Raw genomic sequence first — 15,712 nt, 5'->3', positions numbered from 1 at the left:
ATGAATTTTATTACAATTTTTTTTATAAACTTTATAATCGCTGTGTTCATTGCTGTGCTAAAGATATTATAAATTTCTCAACTTTTATAGGATTTTACTTCATATATACAACAAAATTATGCACAGTAAAATCCTAGTTGTATAGAAGCAAAGTAAATATAATTATGTTTTGATGCCTAGTTTTTGTATTTGACAATTTTTTCTTAAAGATAGATTGAACTTAGACAAGTGGACAAGCTAGGATGATAATAAAAAATTAAATCCCGCAAATCTATAACAATAACATAAATATAGCTTAAATATTTTCACATCCTACTGAGTTAGAACAAGAAAGTATACTCATATTAGGAAGACATCTTTCTTTTAGCATTCAATAAAATAAAATAATTTGTACTATAATCAATGAAATTAATATAACAATTTATATGTACATTTTATACATGAGCTAAGGAACAATAATTTGAAGATATACCAATGAAAATACCATGTCGTTTATATCCTTTTCCGGAGGCCTAATTTAGTCCTCTTTCCCTTCCCATCCTTTTTCTAATAAGGAAAGGATGGGAAGTGGAAGTGGACTTTCCGCATGAGAGGATGCATGGGAAAGGAAAATATTTTCTTTCTGTGCATCCTCTCCTCCGTCGATTAAAGGTAGGCAACGCATATGCAATTGCATATGTCTATGGGCAACGGTCACTTAGCTATTTCAGCGATTTCAGGTGGCCGCTCGCTCGTTTGCCACCTTATGATATAAAAAAAAATCGTTAAAAATATTAAGTCTTTCAGTGCTTACATAAACAGTATACAAGTGTGATATATACAAATAATACACACGTTTATATCTCAGTTTTATCTATAAAAACATATTCAAATACTTTCAAAGTGTAAAAAAATAATTGTTGTTAAACTATTAGGTAGATGCTTTAGACGGCAAACAGAGACTGCAACATTCTTTAACCTAAATATTTCTGACATCTCCGAACCTGATATATCCTTTGATAAAACAAAGCCAGCAAAATGTTTGTATAAGTTTGTACAGGTGTTTTGGCATTGCAATTACTTGTTCCTTACCTTTTCAAGCAGAAAAAAAAATCATAAGCGTAATATAAAAATATCTTATAAATTACAGCATCTTCTTGTCAAGAGTTTGTGACTGGAAGAAGGTTCCATCTGCATTTGTTGCTTGTCTATTGATTTGTCTGTGTCTATCTCTAGACACTATCTCCTCTATCACCTCCCCATCGCCTTTTATTAACCTGAAAAGCAGGACTACACTGAGAGACAGCAAGAGACAGATTTAAAGTATATTACTAAATAACTAATTCAAGATATTTAAAGTAATTTTACTGAATTTTCTTTTAATTATTATAAGCCTTCAATAGGAGAAAATATATTGTTCTAACATTGAGCAGATCAAGATAGGGAGATAATTAAATAGTACAATTTAAGAAGATAACTTTACAACTAAATAAAGTTATGTTTTTACTAGATTGTTTATCACATAAGCTATTCTTTTTGTAAAGTCTTTTATAAGCTTTATATCAGAAAGATAGGATAACCTGTATCTGCCAGTTTCCTCATCCATCACTCGACGGACAACACTCTGACGCTGTTCCCATTCCTCTTTGGTCATTGGAGCCATTGCTTTTGATTTTTCCATCAGCTCTAAAATAACCATTTACTTACTATGTATATTAAGATCATATTAAGCTGTTAAAGAATTTCGACATTTCATTGATAATATATCCAAAAGTAGAATAAAATAAAAAACTGAAAACTCTCTTATAAGATGATTTCTTTTTGACGAACGCCCTACGCCTGAAACGCCATTGAAGATGTTATTGATCAATATCCACTAGGAATTTTGTCTATCGAATAATAATAAAATATTACCGATAGGAATATCCGCAGTGGCTTCTTGAGTTCGTGAGTCTTTGCTGTCACTGTTACTTCTACGTTTCTTCTTCAGTTTTCTTTTCGATTCTTTCAGTTTCTTCTTTAGCAGTTTTTCAGTTTTCTTTTGTTCCCTCTTCAATTTCTTTTTTAATTTTCTAAGTTTCTTTTTCTCATGAGATGATTCCGAACTGCTAGAGTTAGAGCTGCTCTCTGATGATGAAGAGGAACGTCGTCGCTTTTTTGATTTTTCTTTACCCATATTTATTTTTACTCGTTTGCGGAAAAGCGATGTATTTTGCTGGTTCTCCGGCTACCGGGTTTTTTTTTCATTTACTTTGAGCCACTTTGACAATTGACAGTGACGTTAGATAATGTGATAACAGATTTCATGATAGACTGATATTATGAAATAAATGATAATTACAAAAATAGCATGGAAAAATAGAAGAATATAATTTCAATTAAAATTAAACGAATTATAATATTTTTTTAGATTAACGCGTTTCTTTATTTCGCACGTAAGAACTCTTTCGTTCAAATATAAACCAACAAGTTATCTTTCAAATCCGAGATGTAATATACATATTATTATATTTGTAAGTTTTTATTTAAATTAGTTTTAAATCATGACAAGATGGAGAGGTCTACGACCTAGTCAGTGTGGTACTACTTAAATTCATTCGCTTTAAGCGTTCAAGTGGTCTTGGATTCAAACCCTGACCATTAAGTTTCAGGTTAAAGTTCAGCTGTCTGATATAAACTTATTTATTATTACTTTATTGTCAAGCCTAATATAAAAAATATCTTTTTCTTGAGGTTTCAGCCTAATCTACCAACCAAATAATATGTGTATTACTCTGCGAATAAAAATTTAGTACTTCTTTTTATCTCTTTTTACTTTTACAGTTAGTACAAAATAAGACTTAACTTTTCACATTACTAGACTTTTCTATTCTTTCTTTGCACATAGCATTAGCATTACGATTGAACGATGACACGTCACGGGATACGGGAGTTCCGATGAATAATACAGGGAGGGAGGACGCATGCGCGCGCTCAGTTCGCAGGGGACGACATTTATTGCATCTTAAACGACACTTTAAATACGTTCCTTGCTGTAAAGAACGCTAGAATGTCTTCAGTTATTTTTACGATAGTATAATTTTACGTTTCGCGCCAAATATGTGTGTGTAATTGTTTTGGTTTGTTTGTGCGAAGTATTTAAGTGCATAAGATGCAAGCCGGGGGTCCGGACAGTGCGGCGATTTCCGAAGCCCCCAGCAGTGGCAGCGAGGAGTCCGACTGCGAGGTGGGCCCTGAGTCGGATGCGGACACTGCGCTCACCGAGGAGTGGGCCAGGGAGTTACTGTCCGCCGCGGGCGTGGTCGCGCCACAAGAAGTACGTTTTTTACCATGTTATGTTTTTTACGATTATTATACAGCGTGTCCCAAAATTCAACGATAAAACGGTAATGGTGTATAGCCAGATTGATAACTACACGGCGAAAAATACTAAAAAAAATCAAACTCTTTTGGTTTAAAAGTTACATTAACTTTTGTAACTTTTCTTATAATTTCTCTCTATCAAATGATTAGACACTGTGGTTACAAATAGCTTTATATTATACTGATCGAAATCTAAACTAAAATCACAGGTACGCGTGGAATCCCGAGCGGGAGTCGCCGGGGCCCTGAGCAGGGTCCTCGCGGTAACCGTACGCTACGAGAGCGACGGAGAACGCGAGGCCCTGCCTTTAGTAGTGAAGTTACCGCCGCGAGACCCTTTCGGAAGGCTCTTCGTCGCTGAAGCCCAGTTTGATACACGAGAGATACTCTTCTACACCGAACTAGCTCCGGTCTTGAACCGTTTGGCCGAGGAGGCTCTTGGTCCTGGGCAGGGGCTACCAATACCTAAATGTGTGAAGGCTAGACTACCAGGTATGTAATAATACATTTTAGCATTGACACATAGTGATTAAGATTATAATTTCCCTTAATTAACACAAAAACCCATGTTTGTCGGCATAAATTCTCAAGAAAAAAAAATGTGCCGGCTAGAAGTCATATGTCGACAAATTATTTTACTATTTTGTGTATCATTTGAAGATTCAGTCAATGCATTCATAACATAGCTGATAATTATTTTTGTCGCGTCAAGGTCATATGAATTGAAATAATCTCTGTTTCATTTTAACATTAAAAATATCAGTCACTAGACGGTCCATTTCATTTAAAAAAGAGCAATTTTATTTTTACTCTTATAACGATAAAATCAATCCGTTCTAAAAAAAATAAAGAAAGGAGTATATTCTTAGGTTAAAATTAAATTAACTGCTATTAATTGCTACCAATTGAATAAGTGCGCTATGATTTTCTGCTGTTTACCGCAATCGTTAGCGATTGTCGTTAATAGCCGAGGCGCGACTGTTGTACTTGACTGTACAATGCACTTTCTTTGTTTTACTATTTTTTTGAGATTTTTCTCGTTATAATTATCTGAGCGGGATTTAACAAAATCCAGAATTTATACGATTTTCTAAACAAAATAACATTTAACATATTTGAGTACAGGCGGAATTAAGATCAAATCTACTATAAAAGGGATATACAAAAAAATTTAATATTTTTCAGACTCCTCTTTGAGTCTGTGACTTAAAATACTTAATAGATGAGACATTACTCGTAAAAATGGAAAGATATTATGGAGCGAGGTTTTCAGGCCGTCATACTTTCTTCAAAGCGGCCCCGTTAAGCTTTGTAAGTCGGTCGGCCTAGATTTACGGTCATCAGTCCCCTGCAAATACCTTTTGAATTATAAACATGTTACTATGCTGTAAACAAAGGAGAGATTCTACAGCATACTACTTTCAATTTGTTTTATGTACCCAAAATTTACAACACAATTTTATCCAAAGTGTCTTTCATAGTATGACTTTGCTTTTACAAAATATTAATGTTGAGTTACTTACAGCTATCTTTTACGTTGCAGATGAAATCGGCGGTGACAGCGAATTGGTCCTTGAGGATGTCACAGCAAACGGCTTCGACTCAGCAGATTTTGCGGAAGGACTGACAGTTGAGAGGGCGCGGGCGGCGCTCTACGCGGCAGCGAGACTCCACGCCTTATCGCTAGCATTACGAGAGAGAGAAGGCCCACTCGACCAAAGATTCGACTTCCTTTTCCCCTGCGAGCGCGCTGCAGCTGGCTACTTACGCCTCGTACGGAGAGGGCTGCCACAACTCGAAGCTTTCCTACGCGGACGTACGGACTGCATCGATGAAGCAGCCGCTGTGTCAGCCCTAAGTGCTAGAGCCCCGTCCCTGCTCGGCACGTTGCTCAGACCCGCTGAGCCAGCCCCATTAGCACACGCTGACTTTTGGAGCGGCAATCTCTTGTTTAGAGAGAAGGAAGGACAAAGTGAATGTATAGCACTGGACTGGCAAATGGTTTCCCTCGGAAGACCAATGGACGACGTCGCTCTGCTTTTATTATCCTCTCTCACGCCGGAAATGAGACGGGCCGTTGGGGAATCTTTGATAGAGGAATATGGAGATCGATTGGAAGCTGAATGTATGACATTGGGGGCGGCCGCGGCCGGAGCCGAAGTCAGAAGGGGCTTGAAGCCAGATTGGCCAAGAGCAGCGCTAAGAGCGTTGCTGTTATGTGCTGGAAGTGTAGACGTCGCTCTCGGTGAACCCAGGGCCGAAAGCCGATTACTCGAAGCGGTGAAAGATCTTCACGCTCAAGGCATCTTGTCCTTAAAACCAGATAATGACGCGTGAGTTTGAAACAAAGGCAGTGCCAAAGCATGGGGCGTACTAGGCGTTTAAACATTTAAATTGTCAGGGTTTATTATGTAAATTTTTATTTTACATCGTGATGTGGAAAAGACATTCAATATTTTATTGTATATGGCTTAATTAATACGTGTATAATGTTAACGAATTTTCTGTAATTTAATTTTCCTAGCAACGCCCATAGTCAGTATATCAAATGTTCAAATTGATATGATAAGTTGTGAAGATTTTCCTTTCAACGAAAGCACAAATAATAGTAAAGTTTGAGTAACATTTTCTAGTCGACAACGACCGCTCTTGTCGCATCAGATGGAGCCTAAATAAAGACTGAATTTATTTTTGAGTCGAGGATTCGTACAATATAATTTTAGTAATAAATTGCTCATTGTATCGAACGCTAGAAGCTCATCGCGGTCTATTGATGATTATTTGTTTAAAAATAAATATTATTTGAATTTATGTATTTGACTATTTATTTTTCACCATTAATGTTACAATCGTCCTAAAACTTTCAACTATCAATTGTAAAACAAAAAACTCTAAAAACATAAGTCTTTCTCTTCTTTGCTTGTTTTAAAAATAGATTCCCTGCCCATCTCTCATGACATAAATTCCCGAAATCAAGATCATCACTATAACGTTACCACGAAATTAATCTAAATATATAAAAATGAATTGCTGTTCGATAGTCTTGCTAAAATTCAAGAACGTGTGAACGAATTTATCTTATCTTGGTCTTGAAATGTTTGTGGAGGTCTAGAGAATAATTGCCGGGAACTATTTTTTTTTATATTATTCCACGCGGACGGAGTCGCGGGCGACAGCTAGTCATGTTTAATTAAAGGCAAAATTGCATTTTTTCATAGGTTATCCCCAATTTATTTGAGTGGCTTAAAAGACATGAATACAAAGCCATTTGATTTTTATTAAAAAAAATGAGGTAGTCTGATTTTCAATGTCAATTTGATATGTCAACTGTGTCAATCAATGTAAAGAAGTGTCAAAACTTCTTGACCTTCGTATCGTATTCAATAATATTTGGAAATGATTGGGAAGTGTTGATTTTCTCTTTTATTCTCAGTTACATTTTTTATTCCTAAGATGGCGCAAACGAATCAAATCAATCTGGACATAGAAGATGATCCGCCTAATGAAAGCCCCAACCGTAACATTCCCATACAGAGAATGGATTCTACATCAAGACAGCCAGTTCCGAGAAGTAATATTGGTTTAGGGGATCGATTAAATAGCGTGTTTCGTGAAATTAGACCGTTAGTGGAACATGCTCGAATGGTAAGTGCTTTGTATTAAGACATGTTCTGATGTTAATCAGCCAAAACTTTTTCTTCCTTCAGTATCGTCTTATTACTATATAGGTAAGTTAGGTTCCTTACATGTAGTAAAATAGTTTGGAAATGAATTCATTTTAAGGAAAAATTCTAAATTCTATTAAAACATCTGGATTAGTCATACTCATTAAACAAAATCTAGTGTAACATAAGTTACAGTAAGAAAATGGTAATTAAATGTTGGAAAACAAACGTAATTTACAGTGACTCATAAATTCTATCATTTAATCTATGAGTACAAAATAAACAGTTGTGCCAAGTTTGAATCATAGATTATGAAAATCCATTTTTCACATTACACTCATATTTTCTTCATAATACTGACCAATTACAAATTAATCAATACCACTTTATCATATTATTAAAAAATGATTCTATATTTTAGGGAAACAATGCCAGACTATCTCTACCCACATGGTTACCAAGAAACACTCCAGGAACTCATCAGACTGGAGATGGTGTACAACGGCCACAGAGTTCCATAGCTCATGTAAACCTAGGACCTGCCTCACAGACTTATGTAGTAACAGAAAGGGGCACACCATTGGCACAGAGGTCACAGTCTACTACACATGGAGTTAGTGCTAGCCCTTCGAATAACTCAAATATTTCGGAACAGGGTCAGGAAAACCAAGAGGTCAATGTCCCTGTGAATCCATCTAATAACAACAATGTACATGATAACGCTGACAATGACAGTCAAAGTGATGATTTAAATCAGCAGGTAACTCCTTTAGTGGTGAGGCTAATGCTTTTAATAGTATAAAGCATGCTCTTAATGTTATGTACATCTTTCCAAAGTCAAAGTATCATATTTTTATATCATCATCATCATTACCTCACTAAATTTCCCCATCATGGTGCTCAGACCATAACCAAGTTGGGGGTATAACTAGGTCAACCACACTGGCCTAGTACAGGTTTATTGAATTCGCACATATCTTTGAATTCCTTCACTGATATGTGCAATGATGTTTTCCTATGTCGGGTAAATGTACATATGTAAGTCTAAAAAACATGGCAGAGATCGAACCTGGACATATAAATTGTGGTCCGGTCAGTACAACTTTGCCACTGATGCATTCATTTTCGTGTTACACTAAACAGTCACATACATCAGTTCTTTTGAATTACAATATTTTTGGAATGCATAAAGAAAAGATCACTTCGTTTAATTACAAACAATTTCTACAGTAAATGTTACGCAATACTTTTAATTGCACATAACATTTGGATATTGAACTATTGCTATCATTGTTTTTATCGAAGACAATGAAAGGGATGGCAATATTGTAATACAGTTGTTACAACAGTGAAGATTCACCAGTACATTTTATGTCTCAACTTCTCCATTATCAATTGACTGTAAAAATTTCAACATTGATTACATGAGTGTACTTCAAAGTTTTGCTACATTGTACATAAATAATAATGGTAACGCCATCTGTATTTATGATAAACAACATTAAATTTGTATATAAATTTTTTATCTATTATACTTAATAACGGAACTTTTTTTAATGAAAAAATTGAAAAATTTCCATTAAAATATGGAAAAGTGGAATATGTGGAAATATTAAATTGGAAATAAATATGTTTGACAGGTTTATTTTGATTGAACTGATTTTTACTGTTATTTAATTTCAGGTACTAGATATGAGGGCAGCGCTAAATTTTATGATCCGCTATGCGCCTTTCTATCTCATCTTGTTTATTAAGTTGATATATGACAGCAGAGAGGGAATCTTCACATTTTGTGTTCTATTCTGCACATTCACGCATTGCAACAGCCTAGTTAGAAGGTAGGTTAAACAATAGCTCTTTTTCCACTAAGATATATGCATATTAAATATAAAGAAGAGAAGCCCGCTTGGTATTACAAAAATAGTTAAGTAACCGTAGCAGAAAAGGAGATGTAAGGAGAAAAAGATATTTTCCTTTTTTGTCTATTCCCTTGTCAAATCTTTAGATACATTAATCTACAGATAGATATCTACAGATAGATAAATCTACTTCATGCCTGTCTTATGTTAGGTTGTAGTTTCTTTTTAAATTCTTATCTTTTTCCGATCAAACTGGTGTATTCAGCAAAACTTTTTCTGGTACTTAAACGGTTAAATTAATAGTATAACTATAGTAAAATCTTTAAATTTAGTTGTAGTAATATATAATTCACTATACATAGTTTGATGCCTATAACTCAGATGATTTCACATAGATATTTGTTTCAGGGAGCATGGAAAGCAAGCGAACCGCAGCATACTAGCATTATTCTGTGAGCTTGTGTTCACAGTATGTTGTATAGGTGTTGTTCACTTCTTGTTTGGTCATGGCAAGTTGTTGCCCAATGTGATCATGTTCCCGGGCTACACGGAGCCCATTGATGTATGGGAGCTGCTGTGGCTTGTGATACTTACTGATCTTGTAGTGAAGATTGTGACAGTGGATGTTAAAATATTGGTCACTATGATGCCAGCATTTCTATTGCCGTTCCAGAAAAGGGTATGTAATATGACAATTTTTTTTAATAATATGATTACTTGGTGCATTCCGGAGGCCTCTTTTAGTCAACTTTCCCTTACCAACCTCTTCTTATAAAGAGAGGAAGGGGATGCGGATTTGATGGAGGAGGGGGACTTAGGAAGGGGAAATATCCTTTTTCTGTGTGTCTTCTCCACTGTCGATTGAAGGTAGGCAGCACAACTGCAAACGTGGATATCTATGGGCAACGGTTGCTTCGCCATTTGGGCGAATTCAGGTGGCCGCTTGCTCGTTTGCCACCTTCTAATTACAAACAGTTGTTTGTGACTTTGTCACTGTGGTATAAAGAAATATTGGTTAATAGAAGCTAGTATATTCCTGATTAAATTTAATAAAGACTTCATGTATTTTTCAGGGAAAGGTGTATTTATTCACGGAAGCAGTATCTCAGTTGTACCGTGCGCTGCTGACGATCCAGCCTTGGGTGTTCTTCCTGATGCAATCGTACGAGGGCTCGGAGAAGATGGTGGGCATGTTCCTCACCTCAATCTATGTTATCGCCAAGGTCGTTGAGGTGCTGGTCAGGCTGCGACTCTTCAAGAATGCAACTTGGACTTTGCTGCAGAGTGTGGTGAGGACATTTTTTAATACTTGCTTAGGGCACTACTTCGATTTTCGATATATTACAGCAGTTTTTATAATTATTTCTATGTAGCTCAAATGTTACGTCTTCCCGTATATAAAAATGATGTTACAGTTTTGTCTGTTACAGAACTTGGGCACCAAACCAACGGGGGAGCAACTGGTATCTGCAGGAGATTCCTGTCCTATTTGTCACGACGACTACACAACTCCAGTGAGGCTGGGCTGCAGTCACATCTTTTGTGAGCTGTGCATCTCCGCGTGGCTTGACCGAGAGCACACCTGCCCGCTGTGCCGCGCCAAGGTCGCTGACGAGCCCACCTGGAGGGACGGCTCCACTACCCACGACTTTCAGTTGTATTAACACCTTCAATGCTATGATTTATAAAGTGAATTAGTGAGTGTGAACTGTCTGTGTAGTGAACCTGTTTGGCCCCATCATTATCACCAAGTCTTGCCCAAAGGTAAGTAAAAAAAGTCAAATTCTCACATCAAGCCTGGATAACCTAGGAACCTCTACAAAAGAGAGAGAAGATCTTTAAGCAATGAAATTATCGCGTTCTCTTGGACTCTCGCTTATCCATGTTCAGCGGTATTTAGAGATTTTGAGAAGAATGTAGCTTAGCATTACTCATTATGAATCACACAGCAACCATAGTTGGGCTTAGGTCTCAAAAAATAGGTATTATCATTAAATCCCTGATTCAGTTGGTACTATAATCTAGACCAGTGTCTAGTCGCAAACGCAATTTTGTTTTTTATTTATTCTACTGTTCAGTACTATTAATCAATTATCATCATTTTGAAAGTATTTCCATTATTTTCATAAAAACAAAAACATTTTTTGATCTCTTTCTATTCCATTTGCCAGAAATATTTCTATAGAGTTACTATACAATAATTAGAATTTTTGCTGTTGTTCCCCGAATTATGTGGTTAATGTATACATAATGTGTATTATGTATTTATATGTGCATTTATATGTACTCATATTGAACTGAGTGCCAATAATATTGATTAATCTTTATTTATTATTAATCACCCTTAACTTAGGGTAGACTCCGAGCCCCTCGGTGGGGATGTTTAGTGAGCTGATGATCAATCTTTATTTCACATCATGGTTCTAGTAACCTCTGATATTTTATTAATTTAAAACTATAGTCAATATAAGGGTTCTCTGACATAATAATTACAAATAAAATTGAACATATGAAATCATATTTTAACAAATTCAGTTTCCCTGAAGGGAAAAAATAACATTGGATTTGAATGTGTTAATATATTTTAACATAGTATGACAATATACCAATGGGTTTATATCTATTTAATAGTAATAAAAAATGCTTAAATAAATAAGCAATCTTTGCTTAGACAAATCCAAATTATTTAGCATTTAATTTATTTAATATGCATTAATATTCTGATTTAGCGGAAAGACAAAATAAAAAGAAGTTGGATTTAAATAATTTAATTCTTTAAATATTAACTGTAGATTAAGCATATATTAGTATTGCAAATATTTCAGCCTATTTCACATCGTTATTTTAACTGTTATGTCGTAAATATTTGAAGTCCCTAAATTATTTAGAGATTTTAAGCACGTAAATGTTTAGGGCAAGGATTTAATTCAGTCTTATGTCCATTTTTCTCTCTATTAGTTATTAAGGATAATCATTTATTATTTTGCTTGGTCATGAACTAGTTAAAGAGATGTCACATGGACAACTGTGATGGCAATGTCACACAACAAATGCCACCGGCCATGTGGCATTTTCATTGGTCTAAGTATGCATAACAATAGCTTTTGTTTTTTTCTATTCATTTAGAGATTTTTTTGTATAAAAGAAATATTCGGTATCTATTAATTTTTAATTGTTTTTACATGTTTGGTGATGATATTTTTATGTTGAAGAGATTTTGAAAAATCATTTATTTTCGTCCATATTTTTAGCAATCTGACATTTTACATTTAAATTTATTTGTTTTTTAAATTCACATTTTATAATAATTAATATAAAATTTGAATTTTAGTAAATTTTATAAGATGAAATTTGTGAACATCTTTATTGTTATTTTTTTTAAATAATAAAATTACCAAAAAAATAAATACAATATTATTTTAACGGATATTACAATGATTATTATCTGGTGTGGTTTTCAGATGATTATCAAAATTTTTTATCATTTTATTATTCCATGTCATTATTTGGCAATTTTTGTTTTTAATTACATTCCTGGTATATATAAATCTTTGTAGATGGCATTATAATATACATATGTACATATGTAAATATTGGATTAGTCATTGCGAAAAATGTAAAAATATTATTATTATAAAGCAAAAAAAAATATCATTAAAATTTTTAATCATTAAAAATTTAATGAAAACATCCATTAAATCAATTATTTTAATTATAGATACTTATATTATCTTTGTTGGTAGATGTTTTCCGCTGACATAACGCAACATACTGTTGCCACATTTCTTCAGATTATTAAAAAGAATTAAAATACATTTTAATGCTTGTAATGCAGTGGAACTCTTAAGAGTACTATTAACCTGGGGTTTCCTTATTAGTAAGGATATAAGATAGTTTGTAAGAATAATATTGTAGATTAGTAATTTCTTCTAATTATCTATAATCATTGAAAATTAAAAGCCATATGTATATTTACAAAAAATATATATTTCATTAAATTTATCAAATATAACCTAAAATTTGTAATATAATGAATAATTGAATTTGTTAGTTCTAAAACATTGTTTAATACAGTCTGAGAAAATCCCTTAAAAATAATTTTTAATCTGCCAAAGTTTTTAACCAATAAATCTGCCTTATGAAAAAACAATAAAAATCAAAAATTTTTAACCTACAAATAAACTAAACCGGAGCATGAAGGTAGTAAAAAAAATTACTTTTATAAAATGCTTCATCTAGTTTATATATTAAAAAAAATTATAAGCCTTTACCTAAATAAATTCCTAAAATTAAGCCTTCTTAATGTATCGAATATGTGAAATGATTGAACCCAATAACTGATCTGGAGATTTTAAGAAAGATTCCTTTCCTTCTTAACCTTGAATAGATTAAATTTGACGGAGATGAATAAGAAATCAATTATTTTTAACCTTGGATAGGAAAAATTGTTTACATAGGGTTCGGCCGTTATTAAATTAAACATTAAGCATTTGAATTTATAGAACATATTTTCCTTGTTTTAATCCAAATTATATGTAAACCAAATATGTATAGTGAAAAGTCTTAATTTTGTGTTAAGTATTTGTAATAAAAATATTCCGTTGTGTGCATAGAATTGTAACTAATTGTTATTATAAGTATATTGTGATATAATCAGTCAGTTGTTATAAAATACATGCCTATTATTTTGGTAAAATTTGTTTTATTACAACAATACTTTGATGCGGTGATATCAGGAATTTTAGATTGACTATCGGACAGATCTTCAATTCAAAAAAAAATAAAATGGTAGAGCCCGCTTTAACATCTTCGCACGAATCGGCCAGACTCGCCCGGTGAAATACCACGACCACACAGAAGACAGGCGTCAAGTGGAAGCAATTCCACGTTTCGTCTGATGAGTGTGCGTCCCGGAGGCCTAATTTAGTCCTCTTTCATTTCCCATCCTTTTCTTTATAAGGAAAGGATGGGAAGTGGAACTGGACTTTCCGGATGAGAGGATGCAAGGAAGGGGAAGATATTTTCTTTCTGTGCATCCTCTCCTCCGTCGAGTAAAGGTAGGCAACGCATATGCGATTGCGTATGTCTATGGGCAACGGTCACTTCGCTATTTCAGCGATTTCGGGTGGCCGCTTGCTCGTTTGCCACCTTATCATATAAAAAAAAAATCACGAAATAGTAAAAGCAGTCCATCTAAGATCCATATAATTCTATTAACCGACTTCAAAAATAAGGAGTTCATCAATTGTTTTTTTAACATTTTTTTTAATGTAACCTTCTTTAATTCACCCATAAATATGCATGCAGATGTATAAATGTGGTAAATACGAGAAAGACCGCACCAAAATGGGAGGCTGCGTTCTCCTTTTAGTTACGGGCGTTATCTTGTCGTTTTTGTTTTATGTAATTCTTTATAAATGAAACAAAATATTTTATAATCACAATTTATTCATCAGTTTTATAATATACGATACACAGAAAATATTATAGCTTATTACTTTCTCCTACAAAATGTGAAAAATTAAATAATTTAGAATCGTTAATAATAGTTATTATTCAAAGTATCACAAACATCGGATAGAGCGACGCGCTAAGCTTCTACCGTCAGGACGCGGCTTCAGACTCACAATACGTGTTCACGATAACAAAACAAACTTAACGTTTCCACTGCTGATAAACTCATCTATATCATAGAGATATTTTTAAATACAATTGCGACAGTGGAATTGCACTTTAACGCCCCATTTCTGAAAAGTAAGTAATTTTGTTTATGGTTAATTACTACATAATTACCTAGGGTTGCCAGCCCGTATATTTTTTTATAGTCTATTATTATTGTTTGATCTCTTTCAGAAATCGTGCGTTAATTTACTTATTTTAGAGTTTTTACGCGAACGACAACGATCAATATTTTTCAAATTTTACATAAACTTTATTTGATAAGTTTTGAAATGTTTGTTGAAATTCTCGATAAATCAAATTTGACAAAAATATTGATAGTTTACCGGTTATTAGAGTGAGTGTCATAAAATTAAGTATACCAAGAGGGTATCACATTTAGATAGTAAAGAAAGTAAATCTTTGAAGAAAAAAAGGAGAAGATTTTTTTTTGCATTGTTATCGTGAACTTTAGGAGCCTGAGTCAGCCAATCATAGTAAAATTATTTGTCATGTCTCAAATAGCTAACTAAATAAACCCCGAAGAGATCCGCAAAACTCGATACATTGAAACATTTCACTTGGCACTAAAGTGTCTTTAAGTTCAACTGAGACAAGTTATCTCACAGCTGCCGCGATCTCTTCATCTCGATATCCTCTGGAATGGCAGGACTAGAGATGGGACACATCGATTAACCGTAAAACTAAAAACATCGATAATCGCAATCTTATTTAGATAATGGCTCGATCATACTGTATTCCACTTCGATTCGTTGCTTCCGTATTATTCAATCACTATTTATAATCTATGACTTAGTTCTCCTTAAGAGCCGAATGTAAGTCAACTATTGAATCAAATAACGACTATAAATTAATTGAATTAGTCGCTGTTTCACCAAGTACTCTTAATTAATTGCTCAAACGCTATCGATACTTTTCTATCGACAGCCATCACCGCTCAAAGTCTACGATCCTGTCTCTCTCCGGTACTCAACTCACTCGATATATCACAATGAGGTCGCTGGGCACAACCCTCGTTGTATGAACAGTCAGTCCTCTACATGTATCCTCTCACTCGAAGGTGTGGGTGTGGCAGTCGTGTGGGGGGTACAACAGGCCGGCGGGGGCGCGGCTCGCGTTCGTTACGACGCTTCAGTGGTGAGGAGGGCGGCGGGCGGTGCGGGCGGG

At 34.3% G+C, this 15,712-nt stretch overlaps 4 protein-coding genes across 7 annotated transcripts in view; 2 read left to right on the top strand and 2 right to left on the bottom strand.

Annotated features, from left to right (window-relative positions):
- Positions 1-710: 710 nt before the first annotated feature.
- LOC106122401 (ADP-ribosylation factor-like protein 6-interacting protein 4) lies at positions 711-2,269 on the bottom strand. Its single transcript, XM_013318347.1, has 3 exons — positions 1,894-2,269; positions 1,560-1,665; positions 711-1,256 (listed from the first exon to the last, which is right to left on the bottom strand). Exons 1-3 carry the CDS (start codon positions 2,153-2,155, stop codon positions 1,124-1,126), a joined length of 501 nt encoding a protein of 166 aa, XP_013173801.1. The 5' UTR covers positions 2,156-2,269; the 3' UTR covers positions 711-1,123.
- Positions 2,270-2,868: 599 nt separating this feature from the next.
- On the top strand, positions 2,869-6,103 carry LOC106122387 (uncharacterized). The gene is made up of 3 exons (XM_013318330.1): positions 2,869-3,295; positions 3,552-3,834; positions 4,886-6,103. Exons 1-3 carry the CDS (start codon positions 3,131-3,133, stop codon positions 5,677-5,679), a joined length of 1,242 nt encoding a protein of 413 aa, XP_013173784.1. The 5' UTR covers positions 2,869-3,130; the 3' UTR covers positions 5,680-6,103.
- Positions 6,104-6,657: 554 nt separating this feature from the next.
- LOC106122612 (RING finger and transmembrane domain-containing protein 2) lies at positions 6,658-11,544 on the top strand. 4 transcript variants are annotated; one of them, XM_013318691.1, is made up of 6 exons: positions 6,658-6,987; positions 7,429-7,767; positions 8,691-8,845; positions 9,275-9,545; positions 9,940-10,155; positions 10,297-11,544. In XM_013318691.1, exons 1-6 carry the CDS (start codon positions 6,796-6,798, stop codon positions 10,528-10,530), a joined length of 1,407 nt encoding a protein of 468 aa, XP_013174145.1. In that variant the 5' UTR covers positions 6,658-6,795; the 3' UTR covers positions 10,531-11,544. The 4 variants fall into 4 exon arrangements, with proteins under 4 accessions (XP_013174145.1, XP_013174144.1, XP_013174143.1 ...); XM_013318690.1 differs by having other exon boundaries at positions 10,282-11,544; XM_013318689.1 differs by having other exon boundaries at positions 7,429-7,782.
- A 3,793-nt stretch (positions 11,545-15,337) lies between these two features.
- LOC106122348 (E3 ubiquitin-protein ligase RNF19A) overlaps positions 15,338-15,712 on the bottom strand; it is a 49,055-nt gene continuing 48,680 nt past the window's right edge. The window contains exon 10 of the mRNA XM_013318288.1: positions 15,338-15,369. Within this exon, the coding sequence (XP_013173742.1) occupies positions 15,338-15,369 (32 nt within the window). The remainder of the gene's footprint in view (positions 15,370-15,712) is intronic.

Source organism: Papilio xuthus, unplaced genomic scaffold, assembly GCF_000836235.2.
Source record: "Papilio xuthus unplaced genomic scaffold, Pxut_1.1 DF826923.1, whole genome shotgun sequence".
Classification (NCBI taxonomy): domain Eukaryota; kingdom Metazoa; phylum Arthropoda; class Insecta; order Lepidoptera; family Papilionidae; genus Papilio; species Papilio xuthus.
Note: the sequence above shows the minus strand (reverse complement) of the source record. Positions and strands in the feature narration are given on the sequence as shown.

Coding starts and splice junctions, on each gene's coding strand:
- LOC106122401 (XM_013318347.1), bottom strand. CDS start 2,155: ATGGGTAAAGAAAAATCAAAAAAGCGACGACGTTCCTCTTCATCATCA. Junction 1,666..1,893: donor CACTGCGGATATTCCTATCG/GTAATATTTTAT, acceptor TGGTTATTTTAG/AGCTGATGGAAAAATCAAAA. Junction 1,257..1,559: donor GAGGAAACTGGCAGATACAG/GTTATCCTATCT, acceptor CCTGCTTTTCAG/GTTAATAAAAGGCGATGGGG.
- LOC106122387 (XM_013318330.1), top strand. CDS start 3,131: ATGCAAGCCGGGGGTCCGGACAGTGCGGCGATTTCCGAAGCCCCCAGC. Junction 3,296..3,551: donor GCGTGGTCGCGCCACAAGAA/GTACGTTTTTTA, acceptor CTAAAATCACAG/GTACGCGTGGAATCCCGAGC. Junction 3,835..4,885: donor TGTGAAGGCTAGACTACCAG/GTATGTAATAAT, acceptor TTTACGTTGCAG/ATGAAATCGGCGGTGACAGC.
- LOC106122612 (XM_013318688.1), top strand. CDS start 6,796: ATGGCGCAAACGAATCAAATCAATCTGGACATAGAAGATGATCCGCCT. Junction 6,988..7,428: donor TAGTGGAACATGCTCGAATG/GTAAGTGCTTTG, acceptor TCTATATTTTAG/GGAAACAATGCCAGACTATC. Junction 8,846..9,274: donor TGCAACAGCCTAGTTAGAAG/GTAGGTTAAACA, acceptor TATTTGTTTCAG/GGAGCATGGAAAGCAAGCGA.